Source organism: Danio aesculapii, chromosome 23 (assembly GCF_903798145.1).
Source record: "Danio aesculapii chromosome 23, fDanAes4.1, whole genome shotgun sequence".
Classification (NCBI taxonomy): Eukaryota; Metazoa; Chordata; class Actinopteri; order Cypriniformes; family Danionidae; genus Danio; species Danio aesculapii.
In genome coordinates this window covers 12,500,902-12,528,732 of record NC_079457.1, presented here as the reverse complement: position 1 = coordinate 12,528,732, position 27,831 = coordinate 12,500,902, and the positions used below count along the sequence as shown (strand labels likewise).

Here is a 27,831-nt window from a genome sequence, read left to right as displayed (position 1 = left end):
ACATAAAAAAAATCAAGGTCTCATAAAACAATTAATGAACGAGTACTTGTAGGTTATCTAATAAATAAAAACTATGTTTGTAAAATGTTAAAACAGCTTGCCATGCACATAGGCTAGATATGCTGTTCCAATTTAGTAATACCACCAGTAGTTCAGTGATGATTAGGTTAATGCAAGCCTGGAAAACATCAAAGAAAGATAAATAATTATTGTGCCACTTTCTGGTAATTTACTCAGCACTGAGCTCTGGGTGTGATGTGATATGCTACTTTAGGTGAAGCATGTGCTGCCTGTCCATTGTAGGACTTCACAGACTCTTCTTGACACTAAGGAAACATTTCTTTAGGAATTTATAAATTTGTGTGTGTAGAAGAGAATAAAAGTGAAAGTGAGTGCATATAGATCATGTTTTCACACTATTTGGATGTGTATTTACTCCGCCAAATTCATACATTTTAGATTAAAACTCACGAAACATTTCAAATACACCTGTAGTTTTTATTTTGATTAATTTTGGAGCAGGCGGTAATTTAGGCAGCCCTCAGCGGTGGCGCGGGGACCTTTGTTAGTGACCAATATGGCGTCTTTCAGCGGAAGGTCGGTGTTATTCGTGTGCTTGGGTAAGAAATGCTATAAAATATGCCCAGACCTTCTTTAATGTCATTATGGCGTTTCGATAGCCAGCCGACAAGGCAGTGTTACAGCTGAAGTAAACGATCAAACTGTTATCAGTGTTTCGCACAGTGAAAGTCGACTCATTCAGTGAATGAAAGCTGTCATCGTCAGCTCAAACACTGGCATACTGATGCCATCAATACATTAATATATAAATATATTATTATATCGTAGCACTTGTTATAGTTGGCTCATAGAAACCGTAACATAAGCTATATGTGTATTTCTCAGCACCAGTAACTCATGTTTACATATTAAAGTTATAGCGTCAACTCAACACACAAACTAAGCATATAAGGTGAGCTTTCATATACTTTCTAAGTCATTAGAAAAGGTATCAATATCCTTCCTGCAGTTTTGCAAGATATTATTCTTTATTGTCTGTAAATTGTTTTATTTATGTTTTTTCAAAGTTAAACACGTTTAAACACACGTGCTCAATTTTACTAAGAGGATGTTTTAGAGTAATAACCAACATTAAATAAATTAAAAACTTCTCAGTGTGTTTTTGTGCTTAGAACTTTGTCCCAGGATTATCAAACCTTTATGTAACAGATGCCCAAATATAACCACGATCATGTGAATTTTAGAATTTTATAGAACACTTTGAATACTTGTATTACTTTTATTCAAGGACGTGTTATTAAAATGATCCAAATTTACTTAAAAAATGTTAATGGATTATTGTTTTGATTTCTAATAATTGAAGATTCCTGGGAAAACTTATCCCAGATTTCCCAAAGAAATACTAATATTAAGTAACATGAACAAACAATGAACAAAACATTTATTACTAGGGATGCTCCGATCGATTGGCCGGAGATCGGTATTGGCCGATAATCACATTTTATAACTTGATCGGTTAGCTGGCCGATCTCATGAACCAATCGAAGGTGTTTGTTTATGAGTTTACATGCAGAAGAATCAGACGTGCTAGTTGGAGAGCAAAATATTTGAATGGTGTTGCGTATATTTAGGCCTTTTTACATGTTTAACAACAGAAAGTTCTGTGTTTTTGACTATTGCAAGTTCACTAAAACCTGCCTGAACATTTTAATGAAATAAAAAAAAATGTTAATTATTTTTTAAAACTTGAATATTTAATAATATACCTTTTTGTAATATACTTACTGCAATAAACAAAATGGATTTATAGGTGTGTATGTTAACTTCTTATGCATCAAATATGCAAAAGATGAAATAAGCTCCAAACTTTTTCTTCATTAAGACATGTTGAATTTTTCTTCCATCATTTTCTTACCAATTTTTTAAACTGTTTTATCTATTATTTTCTGTAAAGCTGCTTCTGACCATGACATGTTCACTCGAAATATAATACATGTTTAAGAGATTATACAATACAACATCCTTCATTTATTCGCTTATGTAAGGAGACTTAAGTATCATACTTGGAGTAAAAAGTGCTTTATGCTTTATAAAGCTTGATACATCAGAATTGATACTCTGTATCAGCGATCACTATGACATGTAATCGTACTCCGTATCGGCTGCAAAAATCCTAATTGGAGCATCTCTATTTATTACAGGATTTATCCATCTTTGTTATGGCTGCTTAATGGAAATAAAGTTGTTCGTTCTTAGTTCATCTTAACTTACAGTGGATAAACTAATATAAAACAAGCATAAATTTGGGTTTTAATAATGCTTCAGTAAATATCGAACTATGATTAATAAATACATTACATGTATTGTTTATTAATAGTTCATGTTAGCAAATACATTGAAGAAACCTTATTGTAAAGTTAGACAGAATGATTCCTCCAAAAAGCCATAAAATAATGAAATTACTAACTAAATATAGCTTAATTTTTCACAATTTACATTGTTTTAATTAAATTAAATGTGACTTTGTTAAAGTTGCTCGCCTAATGAATATAATTCTTAACTTTCTCCTCGATACCCAGGAATATCTGCAGATCTCCAATCGCGGAGGCTGTTTTCAGAAAGATGGCCACAGACAGCGGAGTGGTGGATAAGGTAAGTCACAGCATGTCATGCTTTGTTTATTAAATGATGTATATGATGATCAGAGTTTATGAAGACTCAACAATCAAACCGCACGCGCTTCAGTGAGTTGATTGCAACACTGCATCATCTTCTGGATGAAAATGATTGGCTGGTCTTGAAGTTCACTAACTTTTAAGTGTTCAAGCAGGTATGTAACAAAGTGACATTTGCACTCCAGAGCAACAGCAATTCATCAATATATTCTTTTTTTTTCTGTTCAAATGTGTGCAATTTATTGGCAATACATGACTGGCTAGATTTGTTTTACTTTCTCAAATTTTGGTAGAACAAACATTTACACAACAATCAACAATAAAAGCTACAATATACAAACAATACATAAGAAAGTAAAATAATAATCGATAAATACAATAAGTAAATAATAATAATAAGTATTGAATATGTCATCTTTTTTTTTTTTAAGTAAACATATTTCTAAAGGTGCTGTTGACTTGAAATATTCTCTGGATATTGGTAACAACCAAAGAAATCCATATATGCAAAGAAAATAGATGTAATCAGTTTACATATTAGGTTATGCATAACAAAATTAAATGACACACAGAAAAACTATTGAACACATGGGAAAGGGAGGTGTAGAAAGGCAGTGAAAGCCCACACAGCAGCTGAAATCTCTCAGTAGTTCTTCAGCAACCCTCTGCCCGTCCTCATTTTAAATTAATATTAGCATCACTCCAGCATCTACATTAGCAAGATGATGAAGATTAAACCAGGGTGGACATTTCAGCAAGAGAATGATGAAAAAACACAGCCAAGAAAACTCTCAAATGCTTTCAGAGAAAGAATACCAAGCTGTAGAATGGCCCAGCCAATCACCTGACTTGAATCCAATATAAAATACAAAACAAAGCTTAGATTTTATAGACGGGACCCACAGAACCATCATGATTTTTACACTGTTAAAGTCTGTATAAAACTCACTCCTGAGCAGTTCATGTGAATTTGTTCTCCATATTAGAGGCGTCTTCAGGGGCGTTGCTAGACATAAAGCTCTACTGGGGCACGTGCCCCTCCCCCCCTCAAAATAATAATAATAAAAATAAATAAATATAAAAAAAAAATTATATATATATATATATATATATATATATATATATATATATATATATATATATATATATATATATATATATATATATACACACATATATACACACACACACACACACACACACACACACACACACACACTATATATATATATATATATATATATATATATATATATAAGTATAAGAATACTTTTATTTATAATATATATATATATATATATATATATATATATATATATATATATATATATATAATATCATATTATATTTATTATAAATAAAAGTATTATTATTATACAATTATTCTTCTAAATAATCTTAAATGTAACTGGAAAACAATGTTAAGACAACTGGAGTGATATGCTAAGATCATTTAAGAAATTACTTTTGCATAAATATTAATTTCATTTTAATGAAATTGTATAGACAATTCAATAAAACACACACAAAAAAGATGACACATGGCAGATAATTAGGTTTGTTAAGTCTTACCTCTCTGACTCCTCATCCCTCCTTTTTGCTTCATACAAAATAAATCTATCAGGAGGCATGCTTAGTAAGATCACAGCCATATTGTTTAAACTTTAGTTTTGTGACTAGCTAAACAAAAAAGGCTGTTACGCCGGTTTTACAACGCATGCGCGGCGCGTAACAAGCAGGTAGCCTGCTCTTTTGGCGCGCATGTTAACTACCGGGACTCGCACCAGCAGAAGAGCAGCGCCTGCGAGAACAGCGCGTGGAAGAGGGGCGCGGGTTCTCTGCGCACACGCGGAGATGCTTCAGTTTGCTTTTTGGTTAAACACATTGCTTTCACCAGCGTTGGTTCGGTTGCACATAGAGAGTAACGTCTTTATTTCGGAATGACCACTCTTAATAAATACACTTGCATATGAAGTAAATCATATCTCAATGCATTTACTGGGGCACTGGAGATTTTCACTGGGGCACGTGCCCCAGTGAATTGGGTCTAGCGACGCCCCTGGGCGTCTTTAAGCTGCCATCACCAAAAAAGCGTTAAAAGTATTAAATACATTTCAGTAGTTCAGTACTTTCTCCTTGTGTCATTGTATTATTACACACAATTAAGTTTCGGAGAATATTTTTATTTTTGTATTGTTTGGGTTTTTACCAAAATCTGGCAAAATTCCATGTCAACAGCTCCTTTAGGAATATTATTTCCAAGAAACAACATGACATGTTCAATACTTTGAAAAAAGAAAAGAAGAAATTAATAAATACTGACCTTCAGTTTTAATCTAAATTAGTCTAATCCTTTTCAATTTAACTATTTTCTGCAGAATTTATGTATTTTTATAAATATTTTCAAGTACTTGTAGCCTAGCATCTCATGCACCTTTTGGAATAGAGAATATTGGTATCATGGTCATTTTATTGTGGAGGTTTGACTTGAGTGCTATGGTTGCACAAGGTACAAACAAGAAAATTGCACACACAAAATCACGTTTCTTGCTGTTCAAAAAGCTTGAAAGTCGAAACCTTAGCCTCATGAGCCAAAATGCAGAGAAACACTGTCAGATTGATTCCAGCCTTTAAGTGTAAGGCCAGATATATTGAAATGTCGATGCTGGGCCAACACTATCTCATTGGATATGCTTAACTTGCATTTTTGTAGCTGTAACAAACCACTATATAGTAACATATGTGCGTACAATGAGTTTTGAACCTACACAGCCTGTCAGAAGTTTGGCATCAGTACAATATTTTATGTTTTTAAAAGAAGACTATTCTGCTCAGCAAAGCTGGATTTATATGATGAAAGATCATTAAAGGTTGTTAAATTGTAGTACAGTTTTAAAATGCTTTTATTATTGAATGTGGTTTACAATTTAATTGATTGAATTTTCAGCATCATTACTCCAGTTTTCAGTATCACACGATCTTTCAGAGATCATTATAATAAGCTCATTTGCTCTTCTGTTATTATCATTTACTTTTTTACTCGGTTATGATTAATTGTTTTGTAATTAAATGATTAAAAAAAGCATTTTTCGTGCTTGAGGGTTTTGTAAAAATCTGTGAAACATTTTACTATTAGTAGGGGTGTAACGGCTCACAGTTGATCCCTGAATCGTACGTATCACAGCCCACAGTTCGGAACGCAAGTGACCCGCGGATTAATGACATTTTTGAACTTGTAGGTTAATCCAAATTTATAACAGTTGCAGCGAGATCGCCTCCTGTGTCATTCAAGTCACGTGTATAATTTTGGCTTATAAATTTGGCTTCCCTGCAAAATATAATGATGACGGAAAAGTTGTGGTGGAACCTAAATGCTTTCTTAGGTTATTAATTAAAGGTGTTTACTGTCACTGTTTGTTTAGCCTGCATTAATGCATTTAGTTTAATCTGCACAAATAAACATTAAATGATCGTGATCTGAATTCAAACCTGCGCAACATGAATCATAAATATAATGATTTGCCGATGATTATTAATCCTTCGAAATGCTGCATTTAAATCTGCGTTTGATCGAGAGAGATTCAGTTTTTACACTTTTTCAGTTTGTTACAAACAATTAAATAACACAGAAGTACTGGGAGAACAGTTTATAGTTCAGATATAATCACGGATGTTTACGTTAAAGATTACAATCACTGTATAATGGGACTTGACGCTGGTGAATGTTGTAGCAATTACATTGTTTAACCAATAGGTGGCAACAAACAACCATCAAAATTATGTCACTGAATAGGATTTCAAAAATGATCCACCTATAATAAAACATGAAGTTTTATGTGAATTGTTGAATGATTAATTATGATATAAATATGATATGTTGTAATGTTAGATTTCTATATTTAACATTATCAGCAACACTAGCAAAGATAATTTTTTGTATTGAATATTTTTTTTTTCAGCTGGTTCTTTCTTGATTTTTATTCAAATTACTGAGTTCTGAGTTCTGTTTGTTAAACCAATGGTTTGTGCAGATATATTTTTGTATAAATGGAAAGGAAATGACGTTTGTCTCCTCCCCTTTTTGCTGATTTGAACAATGGTCTGATCCGTGACTCAAAAACCGTAGTGTGATCCGAACCGTGAGATTGGTGATCCGTTACACCACTAACCATTAGTATTCTTTGATGAAAAGAAAGATCAAAATAAGTAAATGTATCTCTCTTGTTCTTTCTCTCTCTTGCTCATCATTCATTTTTTAGTAGGAAAAGCCAAAATGGCGATTTTGATGTGGTGCAAGTTTTTAAGAGTTTAATTAAAATGAGAATCTATTTTGATTTAATTTTTTATAAGAAAGTCATAGAAGTATATAAAGATAGTATTTATAGTAACTAATTTACAAAATTGTCTGAGTAAAATGTATTTTTGTTAATTGTGGTATTTTTAAAATGGTATGAAATGAAGTCAATTTAAAAAATAAATCTTTCTTTTTGCACTCTATCTGTTTTTACATTTGGCATGTCTACTTTCACTCTTTAACAATTTAATAAGTCCTTGATGAATAAAACACACTTTTAATGGTACTTTTGAATAGTACCGTATCATAGCTTATAACAATAGTACACATTTTTTGAGCAGCAGATCATCACATTATATTGATTTCTGAAGGACCCTGTGAGACCGAAGATCAGAGTAATGATGCAGAAAATTTATTATTTAAATAAATACAGATTAAATATTATCCTGTATAAGATTTTTTTTTAAGCCATACGATTTTAAATTGCGGGTGACACGGTGGCTCAGTGATTAGCACTGTCGCCTCACAGCAAGAAGGTCGCTGGTTCGAGTCCCAGCTGGGCCAGTTGGCTTTTCTGTGTGGAGTTTGCATGTTCTTGCATGTGAGAGTGTATGGGTGATTCCCAGTGCTGGGTTGCTGCTGGAAGGGCATACACTGTGTAAAACATAGTAAGTTAGTTTGCGGTTCATTCCGCTGTGGCGACCCCTGATGAATAAAGGGACTAAGCTGAAGGAGAATAAATTAATTTTAAATTATATAAATAATAATTCATAATTGTGCAGTTTTTACTTCATTTATGATCAAATAAATGTTATATAATTCATAATTGTACAATTTTGTACTGTATTTTCAAGCCAATGCATTTATATAACTTCATAATTGTAAATGTTTACTGTATTGTTGATCAATTAAATGATTAATGCTCAGAATAGGCTTCTTTTAAAAATAGTAAGAAGTCCTACTGATCCCAATCCTTTTCCCTGGTAATGTAGGTCTTTAAATTAAACTCTTCTTCTGTTCCTGTGTGTTTGAGCATGTTTGTATGCATAATATGCCATTGTCATGCTTTATGTGTGTGTGTCTTCAGTGGAGAATAGACAGTGCCGCCACGTCCACCTATGAGATCGGAAACCCCCCGGATCACCGCGGCCAGGCCTGCATGAAGCAGCATGGCGTTTCCATGAGGCACGTGGCGCGGCAGGTACGGCGGGGTCCTGATTAGCACTCAACATTAGAGCCGTGTTTTCTGTGTGTGTGTGTTACAGTGGGTTATAGACTCTGGTGCCACCTCTGATTGGAATACTGGCAGCACTCCTGATGCCCGTGGTCTGGCCTGCCTCAGGAAACATGGCATAGAGACAGATCACAGGGCAAGACAGGTACTGCAGATGTGGGATTTGATTTGTACGTGTGTTATGAAACTGGGCAAGAATGCTATTTTATAACTACTAAGCATTTACTGGCCAGTTTATTAGATACACCTCATTTGTACCAGGTTGAACCAATTTACTTTCAGTAACTTTTATATAAACCAAAGGTACTTTCTTATAAATCACGTTTATAAGATGTTTAAAAGCAGCCAGCCTCTAATGGTAAAAATCCACCCACTGATTTTTTTTTTTGCAATCACAATAAAAGAACAAGACATATTAGAAAAAAAACAGTCTTACAAATTTTTATATATATCTTTTTGTCCAAGTAGCCATGAAATATCATTAGAAAAACATTTACTTTCTATTCATTAAAATGGTGTGCCTGTTGTTATGGTTAGGCTATTTTTCACTACCCATTCCACATGGCAACTCACAATCAAATGCACCCACCCGGCTGTACCACTTACATTATGGTCTGTTGTTTGTCTGCTCCTTGTTCAACCGGTCCCTGCTTGAATTGGCATGAACATTTTTAGATTTTTGCTTAAGCCTAAAATGATTTTCACTGCGACCTTTTGGAAAATTTACGTCAATATTAAGGATGTATTTGTGTTGTTTTGCTGTGAAAATGTTAGCAGATTTACACATCCTAGTACAGGGGTTGGCAAACTCGATCCTGGAGGGCCTGTGTCCTGCATAGTTTAGCTCCAACACTAATCAAACACACCTGAACATGCTAATCAGTGTCTTCAAGATCACTTGAAATCCATAAGCAGGTGTGTTTGATTAGAGTTGGAGCTAAACTGTGTAGGACACCGGCCCACCACTTTCTTAGGGCGTACTCACACTAGCTACAGTTGCCTTGTAGCGCAAATGCCCCCTCTCCCCTGATGGCCTACACTCCCACTGCTTTTACCTTCCGAACCTGGGCACCCTCATCGATAATGCGACTGTTCAGTTGAATAGGAGGAGAAGCGCTTTTGCTCAGCACAGTGAAGATTTCTTTAGTTATATTGTTTGTATTATTTTTAGTCGTTTGGGATGCAGTGCCACACAGTCAAATATATTGCAGAACATATCCAGTACTTTTGATGCTCATAAATTATCATATAAGTCCTCGTACTGCACGTATTAGGAGGTTTGCTAAAGGTTCAGCTGACGTGCAGCAAGGGGTTTGTGTCTTTAATAAACTATGACAGTTTGCGTTCAGTGAAAACTAAGAATGATTAATAAATCCATATGAAACATTCCCTTTAAAGTCACGTCGCCTCTTCAGTTTCGTGCTCAGGAGCGTACTACAAGCGTACCGCGAGCTCAACCGAACCATGCTCTGGCACACCTCTTCCAACTGGGCCAGGGCTGGCCAACTAAACCTCGCCCGGGCCCCGATTCAGAGCACTCACACTTGTCAAACGAACTGGGAAATCCGCCCTGGCACGGTTCAGATAGCATTGTGTGTGCACCCCTTAGTAATTTGTTACTTTTTGACCTCTTTGTAATTTATATACAGGGAACATTGAGAGAAACAAAGACAGAAAGTGTTTAATGTCTAAAGTGGTTCACACATTTCAGGAGAAGCGCAGTGCTGTGCCTTGTCTGACAACTTAACGTGTCACACACCAGATGAACACTTTCTTTATGTGAATATAATGTCATTTAATGTAAAACAATGCAGAATGTGCAGCAGGACTCTGAACAGGGTTCTGGTCAAAGCCCTCAGGCAATCTATGCCAATTAAAAAACATTTTCCCCTCATTTGGTTGAATTTCTATTAAATTTAGCGATCGCAGAGTCACTAAATTCTAAAGGGTCTGCTCAACACAACAGCTGCCAGTTTTTCTAATTATTATAGATCATGAAAATTCAGCTTTTTAGCCAGTGAAAGTCATGGAATTGGACACTTTGCTTAGAGTGTAAACTCTGAGTGATGATCTCTCCTCCATTAGCATAGACACAGATACACAGACACATCTCCATAGACTCTCCATCTGAGTATTTGTTTTCCAAATTGCGTTTTCTGAAGGAGCTTCTTGGCACTCTGTAAGGTTAATATTGCTAAAGCTGCTATCACTTATGCCTGTCTTCACTGATGTTGCATTCACATGCTGCCAGAATTACTGTAAATAGGAATGTAGTTAAATTATACATGAAAGTGTAGGTGAAAATAGTGTTTTTTACGCAGGCATATGGCCCCAATGCGCTTTGAGTGTCCCAAGTTTGAATCCTGACTCGTGGACCTTTTTTTACCAATCATGTCCCCCTCTAGCTCTCCTAGATACTGTCCAGTCAATAAAGGCAGACTGCAAAATTATACTTTTTAAAAAAATATTGTAGTGAAGTTAAATCTGACTTGAACATTCATGGCTGATCGTAGCTTCTCACAGTTTGATTGTGATTGCTGCATGAAGCTCCGACCTCTTTCGAAAAGATTTGATTTATTTACATTTAGTTACATCTTATTTACATTTAAAGTAAAAAAAAAACCTACCAATTTTAATAAATTATAAAAACAAAATCTCTGTGGGATATTTTGAGCTGGAACTTCTCTTGCAGTCTATTGCAATCTAAAATTTGTTTTATGTCTTATAAAAAGGGTCTGAACAGGTGAATTTTAAAGGGTTAGTTCACCCAAAAATTCTGCCATCATTTACTCTCCCTTTGCTTGTTTCAAAGCAATTTGAATTATTCTTTGTTCTATTGAACACAACGGAATATTTTGAATAATATTGGAAACTTGTAACCATTGACTTCCATAGTATTTGTAGGAAGTCAACAGTTACAGGTTGTTATCCTAATGTCGTCTATTGTGTTCAACAGAAGAAAGAAACAACTGAGGGTAAGTAAATTGTGCTTTTTGGGTGAACCATCTCTTTAATTCATTCATTTTTCTTCAGCTTAGTCCCTTATTTATCAGGGGTCGCCACAGTGGAATGAACTACCAACTATTCCAGCATACACAACAGCCAAATTTGTTTATTCAATTCACCAATTTATGTGTTTGGACTGTGGGCGGAACCAGAGTACCCGGAGGAAACCCACGCCAACACGAGAAGAACATGCAAACTTCACACAGAAATGCCACTGGCCCTGTCAGGATTCGAACCGGCGACCTTCTTGTTGTGAGGCGACAGTGCTAACCACTGAGCCACCGTGCCATTACCATCTCTTTAATGTAGAACAGAATAAATCCCTCATAAATAACATACACATTCTGAATCTCTACCTAACTTTTCTCCTGTTTTGTTCAGCCTGTTCTCAGTTTGCTGTTATGAGCATCACCACCTTACTTTTCTACTTCTGCTGCTGTAGTACATCTGCTTCAAGGTTTAATGTGTTGTGTTTCCAGAGCTCCTCCTCTTCTAAAATGAGCCTTTATTTGAGCGACTGTAGTCATTTTATCACAGGGTGTCCGCGGGGTCTTAAAAAGTAAGAAAATATCAAGCGAGTGCAGTTCTGTAGGTAAAAATGCATTGTTGGTGTCAGAGGTCAGAAGAGAATGACCAGAATCAGTGGTTTGTGCTGATACAGGGTATATGCAGGAATCCTAAAGGTAATTTTAATACCTTTTTAAGACTTTTTAAAGACCACAGAACATTTTATTCAAGTTCTAATCAGTATCAAACCTTTAACTTAATAAACAGTTGTAAATAAACAGATATAGATAAATAAATCAATGGAGCTCAACCATGCTACAGAACTCAGAAAAGCTCGGAAGAAACAAAGCTTGAATGAATAAATTGCGCGGTTGTTTTCAGCGACAGGCTTCAGCCACTGTTTAAACTCGTCTTTTTCCAACCAGGAGTACACAAACTTACATTTTCCAATTTTGCCGTCTTTTTCGCTACATGTGGAGAGCGTCACATCACCTTCCTGCATTTGTCGCAAATTACATGACATCACTCGAACGGAGAAGCTTGGCCGGACGCGCCCCAGCCCGAACCAGTCGCGTGGATCGACTTTTTAATACCTTTTAAGGGCCTTCATTTTCTCATACTTGATTTATCAACTTCTAATACTTTTCTCTGACTGTAAACCCTTGAGATTACTTTTGATGAAAATCCCAGTAGATCAGCGGTTTCTGAAATACTCAGACCAGCCAACAATCATGTCATGCTTAAAGTCATTTCAATTCGTTCCCATTCTCATGCTCAGTTTGAATTTTGGCAGATCATCTTGACCAAGTCAACGAATATAAACGCATTGAATCACTGTTATGTGGTTGGCTCATTAGGGATTTAAGTTAAACTTGTGCACTTAATAAAGTGGCTGGTAAGTGTACGTAAATAATTAATCACCGAAGTGCAGTTAATGTTATTATTAAAATTCAAACCAGTGTGTTTCTTATAATAAGCGAATATAGCATGGTTAGACTGATTATCAGTTTTGCTGCACAACAAGCATTTTTTTGTACTGCAAAGAAATGGAAAACTAAAAACTTGAAGTGAATAATACTGGAAGACTGCTCTAAAAATAAGGCAGAGAGTGGGAGAGGAATCGCTGTGCATTACACTATGAACGACACATTTATCATCATTTCAATAACTTCAGTCAGTGTCACTCATGAAACCTTGCCCATGCACATATTAGGTCAGTTTTGGCGAGATAGCATGTATGAGTATTATCGAACCACAATTTACAGCCAAACGTGCTTCATCTTTGTCACACACCATAGAGGTTTTATCTTTTCCCCTTATTTTTAAGCTCTTTCCTATAAATTGATTTCGACAAGCGTCCTCTGCATGTCTGCTATTGACCCCTCTTCTCAATCTCCCTCTGTGTTTTCTGCCGTTTTTCATCTATCATCTCTGTTTCCTGAAGAAATTCTCCATAGAGTTTGTTGTTTTGAATTGGCTTCCAAATAGTGTTTGGTCTGTATTTTGATAAAACACAGTTGCTTCATAATGTATCATCAACGTGTCCTTCGTAGCATATCCATAAATCACAAATAGATCATTTAATGAGAACTATAACCTTTTCCCAAGAAGCAGTGCTGTTGCTGGGTGGGAAACACAACTGCCCTAAAAACATAGCTTCTTTTTTACTAATAATGTTGGGGATTTTCACAACATAAACACGCAAATTGGTCTTTCGGTGGTTGTGCTACCATATAAGAACCTATAAAACCCAGTTTAGTTCTTTAGCCGTTCTTTGGGATGGCTAAAGGAACACTCCACATTTTTAAAGCCATCAAGAGTTAAACAGTTGAGTTTACCAATTTTAAATCCATTCAGCCGATCTCCAGGTCTGGCGGAAGCTCTTTTAGCTTAGCATAGATCATTGAATCGGATTAGACCATTAGCATCTTTATGAAAATTTCCAAAAAGAGTTTTGGTCATTTTCATACTTAAAGCTTGACTCTTTTGCACTTACATGGTGTACTAAGTCTTACAGAAAATTAAAAGTTGCGATTTTCTAGGTCCATATGGCTAGAAAAATGATGTGTAATACATTTACCAATAAGTCTTTATATTTGGTAATTGATATATTAGACAATAAATACAAATTTTGATTTCATTTTTTAAGCCTGATTGCAACAACAAAAGACAGATAACAGTTCATATGCATTTATTGGCAGATACTAATATATCAAAATCAGACATTATTAGGTATTATACATAAAATGCATAGCTTATTATCTAAATTCTGATTATTTTCTTAACTTTTTGAATGTTATTAATTCATATTAACCTTTACTGAATAGGCTTTAGTTTCAACAAACTCTTCATATTCCTTGCCATATAGTCTTGAAAGTCTACAGTTATAGTAGCTGCGTTAAAAGTGTTAGCGGATGTTACATCTTGTACGATTTTAGCTATGCATAACTTTTCAAACCCAATTCAATTAAATTTTCACTAGAGATTTCAGTTTCCCATCCAATTATGATTGACAGAGCATAATCATCATTGATCATAGGCTCCTTTTAGATGTTCAAAACAAGTGTGCTCACTAGTTTACATCCTGTGCTTAGTTGCTGGACATTTTTAAGCATTTCTTTGATAAAAAAAAAAAGCATATTAGCAGAACACAAAAATAAAAGCACTCAAAATATGAAGCACACTATGTTAAAGCAAGGCCACTGCATCACCTTCCCTGTAATATCCACGGTTTGACCTATTACATGTCAGACTAAGAGAAAACTCCTAACTTGCATGCTTTCCTCCCCCATATTCCAGACGTCAGTCAGATATTTCAGTCATGTGGGCGAGCTTTAGTTTGGCCTTTTGAGGTCAGGTTTTACAGAGCTGAGCTTACACCAAAGACATCTTTGTCCAGTTGACCTCACACAAATCAACAATTATACAGGCAAAAACGTATAGCCAAGCAGGCTCTACTCCAGTTTTGTGACCCCTCATGCATGTTACGTTTAAAAACTTTTTAGGTTTTTGTTCGTCTGTTGTTTTTATAAATTGGAAACATCCTATTATGACTCTGGGTAGTGGCGACCCAGATGAATCATGCTTTCTTGCTCAATATATGCGCACGCATACGTACAGCCACAGATGTGCTTTGATCTGTTTCTTTACTTCACGTCTTGAGTGAGGGAAGAGAATGTTTGAGCAGACATAGACAGCACGTCTGCTCGCTCTCCGGGACTTTTCCTCATGTTCTCTGGAGTTTGTCCAAGCTTACGACGTGCTCTTTGGGCTGCAGATTTGCAGATTTCAATGAAAGGGGGTTGATGGTGGCTGAAAGCGCTGCCCCGTGCTTATAGGGTCACTGCAGGACAATGTGCATGAAGCATTGCATACGTTACTCATGCTGTCTTTCCCTTTCTTAGGTCACCAAAGATGACTTCATGAGTTTTGATTACATCCTCTGCATGGATGAAAGCAATTTAAGGTATGTGCAAAGGTTCAAATTGGGATTAATAGCCATAAATCGGGATATTCATATATTCCTTTGTGAGATACAGTACCATCACCAACACTTTTTTACACAAAATATACAAAGCGCAAATTCTTTTAGCATTAGTAATTAGGGAGGCAAATAAAAACAAACTTAAATCGCAGTCTTGATTATGCAAAACATCTTGTCAGGGAAGTACTGTTCTGTGATCAGTAGTCAATTTCCCGATATTATTACTACCAGATCTCCAGCTTGTCGGTGAACTACAACTTTGTGTAGTAAACACTTCTCACTCTGAAATCCCGTGCTGGAGATTTATTAATAATTACAGAACTGGGAACAGGCCCGACTTCATGGTTTCTGTTACATTATAAGTTTTAAACAGAGATTTTGTTGATGCCACCTTGTAAAGTGCTTGCATTACTTCCAGTGCTCAGCGTAAATGAGTACACGCCGTTTTGAAAATGAATATTGTTATCCATTTCTCAGTGAATATAGGCAATGTGTTTTGATGCATTTAAACAAAACAGATTTATTAAACAGATATATTTATTAATTTTAATATATAATAATAATAAATATATATTAATAATATTATATTTTAGTCACCATTAGTCACCAACATTTAGAAATTGAAAGATGTTACAATTAAATTCAAGCAAAATATGACAATGTCAGTTTTTTCTAATATCGTGCAGCCCTATTAAAGACCCTGCTTTAAATTGCAAAATGCTTGTGTTTTATTTCAGTTTAATGTAATGTAATGTGTGTATTTATATAGCGCATTTATCCTGTATGGCCATACACCAAAAGTGCTTCACAGTCATGAGGGGGGTCTCTGATTTTAAATGACTTTTGTTTAACGTCTCATCCGAAAATGGCACCCTCTTACAGTATAGTGTCCCTTTCACTTTACCCCCATTCCACAACCCCCTTCAGGGGGTTGAGCACCCCCTGCTGGCCTCACTAACACCACTTCCAACAGCAACCTAGTTTTCCCATGTGGTCTCCCATCCAGGTACTGACCAGGCTCATCCCTGCTTAGTTTCAGTAAGTGGCTGCAGGGTGATATAGATGGACTGAAAAAAGCAGAGGCATGGCTGTTCACAAACGCTCTCTGATTGGTCTATTGGATATCGTTCCCTGATTCGTCAGGACCCTCTCATAACATCATTACACAACTGGAATACTGCAAGTATGGATGCAGGCAAAATATGCGCATACCTAATAGCCATGGTTGGTCACGTATCATGCGTTTTAGGCTGTATGTATGGTGTGGATGGAGATTTGTCTGAAACATGAAAATGAAAATGCACTACTGTAAATGGCACCTCAGTACATCCCTAGTAAATATATCGATATTTCTGCAAATATACACACTTTTGGACATAAAAGCCATAATGGATGCTGTTCAGTGAATCTCTGTGAGCATGAATAAACTGGAGGAGACGTGAATGAATATGAATTCACATTCTTATCCTATTCAGAATGTCAAATATTACTGATTGATAATAACATGCACGTGCAGGAAAAATGTTGGTTGCGAAAAGTGGGACTAAGTTCACTTCTCATTGAGTTTACAAACACAAAAGTGACGAGCGGTAGTGAGGCCCTTGGCTTTTTTTGTTGACAGTTTAAATAGCCTCGGGCTCCCACCTTACCCCTCCGCCTGTCTCTCTGACAGGACAATGATGATTGATGATTCCAAAACTGAGTGAATGAATTATATTATGGATCTGTCAACACTGTAAAGTGTGCGTCAACCAGTCTGTGGCCCCATCATATGAAAGTGAAGTCAACAGTGCAGGAAGGAGATTTTTTTTTTCTGGAATATTGTCAGAATCACATGTTTCTGCTAGATCCAGAGCTTATTAAGAAGATTACCGAGTTCTTTAGATTCTTCGTCTTTGCTCTGACTTGGCTTTTCTCTTCTTTAGCTCAGTGTGATATACTGATTCAATATAACTCATAATATAGCTTAGCAATGACTCTGTCTAGGGTTAATTGACGTTAAAAATATACATATACAGTCATAGACTAGCTTTATTTTTCTTTTTATATTGACGATGGTATTTGGTCTAAGCTGGTAATCCTAAAGGTCAAAGGTTTGAACCTGGAAGAGATGATCCCTAAACTACAGACTTAATGAGACGCCGAGATGCTCATTAAACAGGCCTTCGTACAGACCAGAGATTTGCAAACTTTTAGATGCCACTGACCTCGAAATATGATTAGCCTTCAGTGAGGTACTTCCTAAAGTTTAAAGGCTAAAAATATCACTAATTCTGGCAATTGCATATCAGAAACATTTACTCCTGCTTCAGTGCCACATGCTCCTTTAGAATTAATTATGCTGATGCATTATTATCGTCGTAAACCAGGTTTCTATTCTAAGAAAGCTCTTTTCAACTGAATGCAAATTAGGTGAGTTTACATCAAGTTGTTAGAGTGGCTGTCTGTAGTATTGGTAATCTAGTGACCAACAGTAAACAAGCCACCATTATCAGAAACAGCAGATTAGTTTCCATTTCCATTATTCACTTTAACCTTTCTCCCATTATTCACATTAAGTCTAAAATAGAGGTGTTCTGAGACCCTTTCTCACTTCCCGATTAGTACGGTAACTGTAAAAAAAAACTTTAACAATAAATTCTATCTGAATAATATAAGAAAAATATATCTTTAAATATTCAATTATATAACCAGTTTTGTCTTATCTTTATAGCTCATTGGCTTTTTTCTAAACTTGGTTGATTCTGGCACTGCCTATTGTTCTGACATGTCTTTAAATGCTTTATTAAGTAACTCATTTCAGAGTTTCTAGTATTTGTGGCACTCTTCGAAATTACAGTACACCATATGAGATATGAGAAGAGATGTCACTAAGCGTGTTCAGTTCCGGGTTTTGTGGAGTCAACTCAGATTCTCGACTTCTAATTTTGGAGTGGGTGGGATCGACTCCGGAATCGACTCCATTACATCGCACTTTACACAATGCTACTGCGTCAGTTGCAGCTTTACATTGGGCAGTTCACCTCTGGTCAGACAAACCAGCAGTTTAAGTTATCTGCAGTCAAAATAAAATCTATTAGGTCTAAAAAGTCTATTAGGCTATTTTAGATTATTTTATATAATTGTCATATTTTAAAAGCTAAAACATCAATTTATTATTGAAATGTTTAATGAAAAGTTGTGCAGCAGCTCATTAATAATAGCCTAGAAGGCATAAAACTTGTGAACATGCATTCAAAGTGGGCACCTTCGGTGTTCATCATGCTCAAGAATGAGCATTATAACTGTAGAACGTAACTGCTTCATTCAGGAGGGTTTCCTGGAGTCAATTCTGGTGCTAGGTCCATTGAGAGTCGACTCCCTATTTCTACATGTCACCATTTTTCTAACTGATAGGTTCAGTCTAACTGTGCGTTAGTTCCCCACATTGATCTCGTATTTAAAGGGGCCATTGCAGCAAATCAGCAAACCAATTCCTGCATAAAAACATGTTTTCTATGTTGAAAAATGAAAAATGTTGTGTGCCTTTTATCAAATTTATATTATTTTGGAAGATCAAGTTGTTATGTATGCTGTGGCTTTGCTCCACCTATCCAATATGTCTATGTGTCTGAAATATTCTGAAGCAGCAATACTGTTTTGTACTGTACATGAGATTCCCGCTTAAAAAAAAAAACATGTATAACATTAATTCACATTAACTTGCAGTAACTTTTTTTTTAATGTATGTCCCTGTAAGAAAGCACCATAAATAACTGGCAATCCGGCAACTGCAATATTAAAACCCTTGGGAACAAGTGTGGTCTGAACCAAAGTTCACAGGACTGTGTTCTCTGGAATCCTCTCAAGCAGTGGACTACTACTTCTGATTGCTTGCTGCCGAACAGTGTCATGGCTCATTACCATAAAGTTGACTTGATTTCAACTCTCCTCGACACACACCGCCGCTCCTCGCCACTTATTCTCAGAGATACGTCACTCGCAGAAGCAGGAGAATGAAAACAAAGGAACCGCCATTTATATAAACACAGCCAAAACATTACACCGTTATAGTATATACATATAATAACAAGCCATGGTCGACCCGAGCTCAAACAAATCTTGTCATCATCTTGATGAACAGCCACAAAGCCAAGCAGACCAAATCTGTCGTGTCCTGTTGTTGTTTTACGAGCCCATCTAAAAGTGTGAGCGGTTTCACTTTCTCTAGAGAGCTTGCTGCGCGTCTATTTTTGAAATGACGAACTTCCTGAACCTATATTAATAAGGTGCTCGTGATTATTGAAGCGTTTCTGATAGCCGATCCTTACAGAAAGGGACAAACGTGTGAGTGAAGCGCGAAAAAATAGGAGAAGCTTTCCGCAACATAAAACATGAACAAACTGCCATGTTTAATTATTATCATCGCCTTTTGGACTTTTATGAACTGACGGAATGACGGAATAACTCTCTAACAGAGGTTACATGTGCTGCTGAAGATTCAAGACACATATGAGAGGTTTGCACTGACAGGGGCCTATATTTCGTGTTGTTTTTGAACCCAAATAAGGACTAAATGTATACTGTGTGTAGTTTATCTGTAATTGATAACATATCAGTGACTGTAAGGGTCTGTATGTGTTCATATATGTTGCATTTATTTATTTATTTTATATAATCGCAGACGTTACAGTAGACTATTTTGCACTGTCATTGATCTGCAGTTCTAATCAAATCATGTTCATAGAAAGGTTAGTAATAAACATTTATACACAAGTGTTTATATGTATAAAGCATCTGTTTTGTGAGCAGTGTTTCTCATATGATATGTGAGCGATCTGTACAGCTTTACTTTGAAATTTCCTTGAGTAAAAATTACGTCGTCTGAAACTGTCATACACCACGCCTACCAGAAGGGTACCCTTTTGGCAGTGGAAACGCAAGCCTGATTAAGGTGACCCATACAGTACTGTACCTCTCAGTGGTAATGGGCCATAATAGTGCATGTCTTTGGACTGTGGGGGAAATCGGAGCACCCAGAGGAAACCCACATGAATACAGGAAAAAACGTGCAAACCACACACAGAAACGCCAACTGACCAAGCCGGGACTCACACCAGCGACATGCTTGCTGTGAGGCGACAGTGCTAACCACTGAGCCACCGTGCCACCCTTTTATTTATAAAAAAAATGTTTCACTAATTTTCTTCTTAGTTACAAACAACCCCACTTCTAGCCACCAACCGCCTGCTTTGATGATATGTAATATTGTGCACCCCTAGTAGTCATTTGTTTTTAATATTCTTGTCATACATAATCAACCTCACTAGCTGTCATTACCCAGGAATTTAATGTGTGTTTTTATGAACTATTTATTCATTTATTTTGTGTGCGTGAGTGTGTGTGTGTGTTGCAATGTCTTTGTCCTGGGAGAGAGTTGCAAAAAACAAGAACAGACTGATACTGTCAAGTTTCATTCCTGCCTAAATCATATTTCCGTATTAGTCTGAAGGAACTGAAGAAATCGCATCATTGATATGATTGTGCAACCATCCACTGGCTGCACAGGATCTAAAGTGTGTGTCTTTTTTTTTTTTTTTTTTTGACAGAGATCTGAACAAGAAGGCAAGCAGCGTGAAAAACAGCAAAGCCAAGATTGAGCTGCTCGGCTCCTACGATCCTGAAAAACAGCTTATTATCCAAGACCCGTACTATGTAAGTGTACACACATGCACTCAGCGGGATCCGTCCCAAACCCTGGACACTCATTGCCAAATATTCAATGAAAGTGGCATCAGGCCAAAAAATAAAAAAATCTTGTTGAAACCTTATATGAATTTCCCAGAAACTGTCCTAAATCCTATGGTCTGTAAACCTATGGTGCGTTTATATGATGTCTTCTGAATCTTGTACTCTGCGTTTCATCTAAGTCCGACTCCTGCTGTTTACTAGTGTGGGAAACCTTTCAAATCAGCCTAGCGTTTTTAGATTATTTTAATGTTTCCCACAACCGTCGCTCCCTTTTAACATTCATCTTCATATGCCACCAGGATTATTTGGTGATTCTTAATGATTCGTTATTTCATGTTTTGAATATTACTTTGTTGAGAAAGAATTGAAGTCAAAGTCATGATAATCAATGTTCTTTGTCAACCTCAAATTGAATTGAATTGAATTGAATTGTTTCTACATGCAATTAGATGTTTAGCTTCCAGAAAACAAAAAATTAACTGCAATCTTTCATGTTTGGTCACTTCAAAGGTCAATGGACCAATATGAAGTTAAATGTAAAAATCATATAGATAGCTAATGCTTCTTATACGTTTGCATTTAGAGTTCCCTTTAGAGTATTCATTACATTTCCTTTACTTAGTTCTCAAAAGACTTTTAAAAATGTGTCTCCACCAACCTACAGAAATCCTGACTACTTCTATGCCAGAGTTTGTTTGTTTGGCAGGACACTGTATTTGTTTTTGTTTATTTTTCTAATCTAGTAAGCTTGAAATAATGCACATTTATTTCACTTCTATAAGATTACACGAGGGGAGTTTATTTGTGCTTGTTGTTGATTGCGTACAGAAAACTTTCTGGGAATGCTGCAAGCTGCTTATTCGGTTGTGGTTTACTTAGACATACTTAATCATGTACTTAGCCAATGAAGAAAGCAGTAAATCTTGTCCTCTGTCTAGGCTTCCTATACAGAAAAAATAAGAATTTGATGCATTGTGTGGTCCTGGCTAGATGTTTGAGATTGAGGATTCTTCAGCTAATGTTTTTGCGTGTGTTTAAGGCGGACTTCATTTACAGATTTTCCTTTTGTCAACACGGTCTGGATGTCCAACATCTTGTGGGTTAGAATAAGTTCGAGTGTTTTTAAATGTGAAAACTCTGTTCTCATGTTAATCGAAGCCTGTGTCATTTTTCTTCTTTGGATCATACAGAAGAACAAGTCGTTATTGTCAGTTCAGTTTCAGAATAACCCAGAATATCAGAAAATTTGATTGATTTGATCGTAATATTATCCTGATGTTTAAATAAATGTTGGAATTTAAGTCGGTACTACTTGCTGATAATTGAAAAAGTTTTAGAGATATTGATTTTTAAAAATTTTCTTAAGCATCCTAACCATTATATCCATCAAAAACTCTTACTGTTACAGTAAACTTTATTGTGCCCTTTTGGGGTGATTTGTTCTGCAGCGTACTAGATTTACAACAGATACATCATACCACACACACTTAAGACAACGTTAAACAACATTAATTGTACTACCTTTAGTAATACATTAAAAAACAGCAACTACCTCTCGCCATTAAAATTCAGCTATTTAAAATGTTTCACTTTGAGTGTAGTAATTCTAGAATTTACCAAATTTAACTTCTTAAAATTTAAATACAGTAAATAAAGTACTTGTCCATGACATTTTGTAATAATTCTATTTTTATATTGTTACAGAAGCTTTAAAGGCACACCATATATGATTTGTTTTTTAGTAAAATATCTTAAGATCACTATAGAGCGGGGCTGAATATTACTAACTTGTGTAATTACTTTATCACTAATGTTTCAAAAAAGTGCCTCTGCGTACATTTTTGAGAACTGAGAAATATGTGCTTGTGGGTACATATGACTGAATTATATTTGTAAATATTTCCCAAATGATGTTTAACAGAGCTAGGAAATTTTAACAGTATGTCTGATAATATTTTTTCTTCTGGAGAAAGTCTTATTTGTTTTTGTTTTGGCTAGAATGAAAGCAGTTTTACATTTTTAAAAACCATTTTAAGGTCAATATTATTAGCCCCTTAAATTGTTTTTCAATAGTCTATAGAACAAACCATCATAATACAATAACTTGTCTAATTACTCTCTAATAATAATTCAGGGGGGCTAATAATTCTGACTTCAACTGTACATCCATGTGGACGGCTTGTCCAGCATGACTGGTTTAGGGGCCGATCACACCAAACGTGCATTTATGTTACAAAAACGTGAGGCGCACCACACTGCCTTTTTTGTTGACGAGAAAAATAAGTGCGGTGCGTTTTGTCGCTAGGCAACAACTGAATCAGCTGGTTATTGCGTGTGAGTGCTGCTGTTGATATTGGTATAATTTTAATATTTAATAATATTGTGATATTCGATATTTGTGAGTCATATAGCTCCGGATAACTCAAAACAGCAACCACAAGTCTCTGCTCTATCTTCAAAAGTCTCCCATGTGTCTTCACAACACAAACACTGCAGACACCTCAACGGAACTCAGAAACGTTCTCCTGTAGGGGCGTGATTATGATGTAGCGCCTGTTGTTATTGTCCCGAGGGGAAATCCTCCTGTCGACACTGGACAACAGTTCATCAAACTGGGCTCAGCTCAGTCAGAAGCACCGCTGAAAGCCTCCATCATCCAGGTATATTTTCTGGAGGAGATGATGAACTCACAGAGCTGGGTGCACCTCTGAAAGGATCTAGTGCACTCAGACATGGTGCCAAACAAATTTATGCTTTCTTTCAGCATTCCTAAAGCACATAAACACAGCCATTCTCTTAATTAAATCCATGTTAGCCATTTAGCAACGAAGCTAGAGTCACCAGGCAGACCGAATCCCTGCCCATGATGTGAATCTGTGCCTATTGTGTCTTTAGCGGATTTGACGTGTGAACGAAGCGGATTTGACGCGGAAATGAATCTAATTTTACACGAGAACAAAGCAGATTTGATGCGACAAAGCGGATTTGACGCGAGAACGAAGCGGATTTGACACGGAAACGAAGCGGATTTGACGCACGAACGAAGCGGATTTGACGTGAAAACAAAGCGGATTTGACGCGAGAACGAAGCGGATTTGACACGGAAACTAAGCGGATTTGACGCACGAACGAAGCGGATTTGACGTGAAAACAAAGCGGATTTGACGCGAGAACGAAGCGGATTTGACAGGGAAACGAAGCGGGTTTGACGCACGAACGAAGCGGATTTGATTCGCGAACGAAGCAGATTTGATGCGCGATTGAAACGAATTTGATGCGCAATAAAAAACAAATTTCACATGCGATCGGAGCGAATTTGACGCGAGAATGAAGCGAATTTGTTGCAAGAACGAAGCGGATTTGACGTGAAAACAAAGCGGTTTTGATGCGCGAACGAATCGTATTTGATGCGCGAATGAAGCGAATTTGACACACAAGCAAATCGGATTTTATGCAAGATCTAAGTGGATTTGACGCATGAACAAAGCGAATTTGATACATGAACGAAGCGGATTTGACGTGCGATCGAAGCGAATTTTCCGCACCAACGAAGCGGATTTGATTCGTGAACAAAGCTGATTTGATTCGTGATCAAAGAAGATTTGATGCGCAATCAAAACGAATTTGATGCGCAATCGAAACTAATTTGACGTGCGATCGGAGCGAATTTGACGCAAGAACGAATCAGTTTTGACGCGAGAACAAACCGAATTTGAAGCACAAACGAAGCGTATTTTATGCACGAACAAAGTGAATTTGACGCATGAACGAATCGCATTTGACGTGCGATCGAAGTGAATTTTATGCGCCAACGAAGCGAGTAAACTCAAAATGTTCACGTGTCTATTTATGCATGAATAGTGCAATTTGTTTGCGTGTTCCCCATCTGATGTGAACACAGCATTACTCTGCTTACTATCATGTGTTGAATAGTATAGCTCATCCATCAGCATGATTTCTGCAGGAGTCTAGTAGGATGTAATAACAACCATAATTCCACACTCACGGTGTCATCAAACCACACCTTTGTTTGTTGTGAATATGCTCCCTCTAGTGGTAAAAAATAACATACTGTGCCACAGCAAAAAGCTTGCTTCTCCAATTATTTGATTAGACCGTAGCTAGATTTTTAGCTAAATGGCATGCAAAATGCCCACTAATAATTTTATATAGGCACAAAAAAATGTGTTCTTTATAATCAGGGCTTAAATATGGAAATGATTATGCTGTGAGTTTAAAGCCATCAATAATAGACAATAATTATATTGCATGTAATGGCGAATATCAGCATGCATTTGTAAAAAACACGGATGCTTTTAATCCAAAGGGAGCAAAATAAACTTGAATCCAAAGGCTCTGTTGTGTATCGGTCTCTTCTCTATTCCTCCCCTCCACAAATAACTCTGGCAGCAGTGATGAAAAAGAATCATCCATGACTCTTTAGGCGGATCTGTGTGCACATTGTGGTTTTTCAAGGCCTGTTTGGTAATATCAAGCCAATGTAAGATGCATTTATTTGGTGTTTTAAACAGAAGTGTTTATTGTCACAAAAACCCAGTTATGACACAAAAGATGATTACCCAAGTGATAAAACCGCAAAACTGAGGTTTGGAAAGGGAGCCGTGTGGATTATGAGAGATGATAGGGGAGGGTGTTGTGAAATAGAAACAGGGAAAGCACCAGAAAAGGGCCACCCCAACTGAGATCTCTAGCATTTCTCCTTCAAACATCGTCAGGTCATCCCGATCCCACCAGTTTTTGGTTTTGGAATACGAATAAGAGCTGATTGAAGACATATTTCACCAGGCAGAACATGTGGGACACAGACAGGATGAGCTTGATTGAAGAAAAATCCTTCTGAATGGTGTAAAGTTGAGCTTCCTTTACAGTACTTTTTTGTGCCAACCAGCTGGTCGAAGCTGGCAGCTCTTTGTACTATTGAAGAATAGGAAACCGGCCTCTGTGCTGGATTGTAACTTCCATATAGTCCAATTCAGCAGCCAAATGCACTTTTCAGATGATATTCAGCTGATATTTCCATGTCTTTTGATTGAAATGGTCCTCTTTTGTGTTTTTGGAGATGATGTCTCTTTGCTTTTGATCTTTCTTTAATGGTATCTGTTTGTTTTGCTTGCAGGGCAGTGATAAAGACTTTGAGACGGTGTATGAACAGTGTGCAAGATGCTGCAAAGCCTTCCTGGAACAACATTCGTAATGCATGCACATACACACACACACACACACACACACACACACACACACACAACAGCATCTGAAATCTATGAGACTTCTTCATTAATTACTCAAATATATATACTTAAATGCTATCCTTTGGTTTATTTGTCTTGTTTTTAGTCCAAATAACTAAAAAATCTTAAACCTAGAGGTATTTTCTAGACAAGCGAAACATAATGTCTTGTTTTTAGAGATAATATGGTAAAATTGAGTGAGTTTTTCCTTAAAACAAGCTAAATTTTCCGAAAATGGGGAAGTAAAATAGTCTTGATTTTCCTTCTGACATAAGATTATTTTGCTGACCTCATTGGCTGATTATTTTGCTTGTTTTATGTAAAAACTCACTCAATTTTGGCATATTATTTCTGAAAACAAGACAACATGTTTTCCTTGTCTAGAAAATGTGTCTTGATTTAAGAATTTGTAGATATTTGGACTAGAAACAAGAGAAAACAAAGCTTTTTTTGCCGTGTACAACCAACTGAAACATGAATCAAGTGACTTCTATCAAGCAAAACACACACACATCAATCGACAGCAGCATATAGAGAAGCACTTTGTCTTAATTGTAAAATAAGTTGTAATGAAATGTCAAAGGATGCTTGTTTGAGCAGCTGTAAACTGCTTTTGTTGACCATTGCCTCTGAAGAGAGGAAATTCACCAAAATAAACCAGATAAAAATGCTGGAATTACTGGCGCCTGAGATTATTTTTCTTCCTTGGGGTTTTTGTTTGTTTTTTCGTTAATGTATTAATGTTTCGGTTATAGGTGGCGTCACGGTGGTGCAGTGGATAGCACGATAGCCTCACAGCAAGAAGGTCGCTAGTTCGAGTCCCGGCTGGGCCAGTTGGCATTTCTGAGAGAGTTTGCATGTTCTCTCCGTGTTAGTGTAGGTTTCCTCCGGGTGCTCCCATTTCCCCCACAGTCCAAAGATATGTGCTATAGGTGAATTGACTAAGCTAAATTGACCATGGTGCATGTGTGTGAAAAAGTGTGTATGGGTGTTTCCCGGTGTTGGGTTGCAGCTGGAAGGGCATCTGCTGCGTAAAACATATGCTGGATAAGTTGGCGGTTTATTCCGCTGTGGCGACCCCTGATTAATAAAGGGACTAAGCCGAAAAGAAAATGAATGAATGTTTCGGTTATTAAATGCTCACCCTCATGCTGTTACAAACCCATCCATTTTTAGTTTGTCTTAGAAATAAATTGAATAAAAATTCATTCAATTCTTATCTAATTAAAGATTTCTTTCCCTGATGTGACAGCCTTTATATGCTCAAATCCCTTTATTAACATTAATTTTACATTTTAAATAGTTTTTGCCTTATATAGTTTGTCCACAAGGGGTCAACACTGAGCCTTAGTTTCGCAGTCTAAAAAGAAATGGAGATGAAATAACAGCGAACTACTGAAGACGACAAAAAAAACAATAGACTCATGTTGACAGGTGGAGGTGTGAGCGATTAAAAGATATTCACAACTTTATTTTAACAGGCTTTAAAGATCTTTTTATTGTAGCGCCTACAGATAACACCAGTTTTATAAGTCCATCATTTAAAGGTGCTGTAAGTTTTTCTGAGGTGATCACTGTCAGTTTTCTGTTGTTCAGCTGCAAGAAGTAAAGCCGTTTCTAACTTATACATT

At 36.5% G+C, this 27,831-nt stretch overlaps 1 protein-coding gene across 2 annotated transcripts; it reads left to right on the top strand.

Moving 5' to 3' along the window:
- The first annotated feature begins 566 nt into the window (after positions 1-566).
- Positions 567-26,879, top strand: acp1 (acid phosphatase 1). Of its 2 annotated transcripts, none has more exons than XM_056450018.1 (6): positions 567-621; positions 2,601-2,673; positions 8,256-8,369; positions 15,142-15,203; positions 20,810-20,915; positions 26,089-26,879. In XM_056450018.1, the coding sequence occupies exons 1-6, from the start codon at positions 578-580 to the stop codon at positions 26,164-26,166; spliced, it is 477 nt and encodes a 158-aa protein (XP_056305993.1). In that variant the 5' UTR covers positions 567-577; the 3' UTR covers positions 26,167-26,879. The 2 variants fall into 2 exon arrangements, with proteins under 2 accessions (XP_056305993.1, XP_056305994.1); XM_056450019.1 differs by lacking the exon at positions 8,256-8,369 and adding an exon at positions 8,078-8,191.
- The last annotated feature ends 952 nt before the right edge of the window (positions 26,880-27,831 follow it).